The 2,429-nt window shown below is 45.2% G+C and overlaps 1 protein-coding gene across 1 annotated transcript in view; it reads left to right on the plus strand.

Annotated features, from left to right (window-relative positions):
• APLF (aprataxin and PNKP like factor) overlaps positions 1–2,429 on the plus strand; it is a gene marked incomplete at its 3' end in the record, with an annotated part of 72,128 nt that overhangs the window by 22,895 nt on the left and 46,804 nt on the right. The window contains exon 3 of the mRNA XM_015424341.1: positions 1,596–1,762. Within this exon, the coding sequence (XP_015279827.1) occupies positions 1,596–1,762 (167 nt within the window). The remainder of the gene's footprint in view (positions 1–1,595; positions 1,763–2,429) is intronic.

Below are 2,429 nucleotides of genomic sequence, written 5' to 3' on the forward strand. Positions count from 1 at the left end.
TGGCCAACTCGGGAGCCAGCCGGAACTCCATTCCTATGCGTTCCTGCCCCAAAATAGCCCTGGATTTATGTATATTAATCAGTTTTTATCATCATATAACTAGATCTAGGTATTCTGCATTATAGTTAAAGTTAAATTCTAGAATACCTTCAAATGACATTATAAGTCTGAATTGTTCATTTACTGTAATCTTCGAACCATTTGTAAAATCTTGACCATGTACTCGGAGATTTTCTTTCTTCTCGTCCTCTCAAAAATCAAGTCAGTGTATCCATCTCAGCCGTTTCAAGGGTTTTGCTTAACATTTCTCCTTTTGAAGGCACTTCGTCTTTTCTCCAGTATTTAGCATACAATATTCTTGCAGTGGTCAAAACACGTATAATGAGATAAAAGTCTTGGGTTTTTTTTTTAGAATTTTCTGGTCTTATGTTCAATAAGAATAATTCAGGTGTAAAAGGTTTAGTACATTCTAACATTTTGTCCGCTTTCTAAGACCACTTAGTGAGCACCGGGAAAAGTGGTGGTGGGCGCGGTGGTGCCCACGGTTCCACTTCTGGGACCCACAGGTTGAGTGTGACCGGCCCAAGGTCACCTAGCAAACTTCCATGGCCCGAGTGAGGATTCGAACCTGGGTCTCCCAGATACTAGTCCGACACTCTTAACCCCCGTACCACACTGGCTCTCACAAAAGGCATATTTCAGAAACCAAGTATGACTGCTCGCTTTGACTCTGGGCACTATGGATGAAGGCCCGGACCCCGTTGTACTTAGGTTGCTTTCGATTTGAGTGTCCATTGGCTTGTGTTGTGGAAGGCGCGCTCTGCTTACCGATGGCTCTTCTTGGAGAGGAAGTGTTCGGAGCCCTTATGAAGAAGGATGCTGCGGACCTTTCACAGTTCCTGAAAGTGAGGATGGAAATTGCCATCAAATCTCCAGTTGTTTGCAGATGTCACATCCCGTTTGGGGGGAGGGGCTGTGGCTCAGTGGTGCAGCATCTGCTTGACATATAGAAGGTCCCAGGTTTGATTCCCCGGCATCTCCAGTTGAAAGGACCAGGTAGGAGGTGATGGGAAAGACCTCAGCCTGAGGCCCCCGAAGAGCCGCTGCCGGTCTGAGTAGACAATACTGACCTTGATGGACCAGGGGTCTTATTCAGCATCAGGCAGCTTTGTGTATTTTTGATGGCTCAGTGGTAGAGCATCTGCTTCACATGCGGAAGGTCCCAGGTTCCAGAATCAGAATGTTAACCGAGGTAATAGTTTGCTGTAACCAGTATTAACTAGTGTTTCTGAGAGCCAGTGTGGTATAGTGGTCAAGAGCGACGAACTCTAATCTGGAGAACCGGATTCAGTTCCGCACTCCTCCACACGAAGCCAGCTGGGTGACTTTGGGACAGTCACAGCTCTTCTAGAGCTCACTGAGCCCCAAAATAGGTCTAGCTCACCACCTAGTGGTGTTTAACACTAAAAAGAGCTAGAACTTCTAGCTGCCAGACAATCTTAGGATCTCCAGACTATGCTACACACAATCCCATATGATGATAACAATTATTAATTACTAGTGCTTGTTTCAGGAGTCCTCTTCTTCATTTTCAGGTTCACGTAAATCCTTGTTTTTATCGGCCATCCGAACACAGCCAGCTTGTGCCGCTGGACACAGACGAATGGCACCGCCTGAGCCCCGGTGACAACTTTTCCCTATTAGTGGACAAATATGTCTTCAGGGTTGTTTTCACTCACGCAGAGACGGACGACCTGAAAAGGTAACAATGATTAAATTCTGTATTGGAAGCAATACTGTTGCTGAACTGCCAGTTATCTTTTTCTGTACGGTAGATCAAGTTCCGTTTTAGCTTACCCAGAGCATGGCTATAATTTTGACTACCTCTGATTGCAGATAATTTTGTAGAGTCTCCAACCTGTAGTCTAGATGGGACTATAAAGATTTTCCCCCTTTTTTGATTATTCATATTTCTCTGGTTTTTATAGATTTATTTTTAAATAAGATTTTACTGGGATATAATGGCCTGTTATATAGAAGGCCTCTCTTTCTTTGTAGGTGAGGGTATTTTTCTAGCTGATGTTCACAGACAAGACAATAGCACTCGTTTGGTACAGAAGAAGGTATAAGGGTCATGGTTCTAATTGTTTAGGTTATAACTTCATAGTGTCTGGGTCAAAAAGGGATTTTTAACTTGGTATCAGAGAAAAACACCTTTGTTTGGGTGAGAACCAGGGGTCCTTTCCTGCAGGGAGCGCACAAGAGCGGAGCTCCGGCAGTAAAGAGCCCAGGGGGCGGGCACATGCAACATGCCCCACCCCCTGCTCCCAGCAGCCCTCAGTCAGAGCAAGAAGCAGACAGGTAAGTTGCAGAGCCCCCCCCCCCCGGTCCAAAGCAGTCCAGTGGCACCTTTAATACCAAGTTTTATT

This window comes from Gekko japonicus, unplaced genomic scaffold (assembly GCF_001447785.1).
Source record: "Gekko japonicus isolate JY-2015 unplaced genomic scaffold, Gekko_japonicus_V1.1 scaffold3746, whole genome shotgun sequence".
Classification (NCBI taxonomy): domain Eukaryota; kingdom Metazoa; phylum Chordata; class Lepidosauria; order Squamata; family Gekkonidae; genus Gekko; species Gekko japonicus.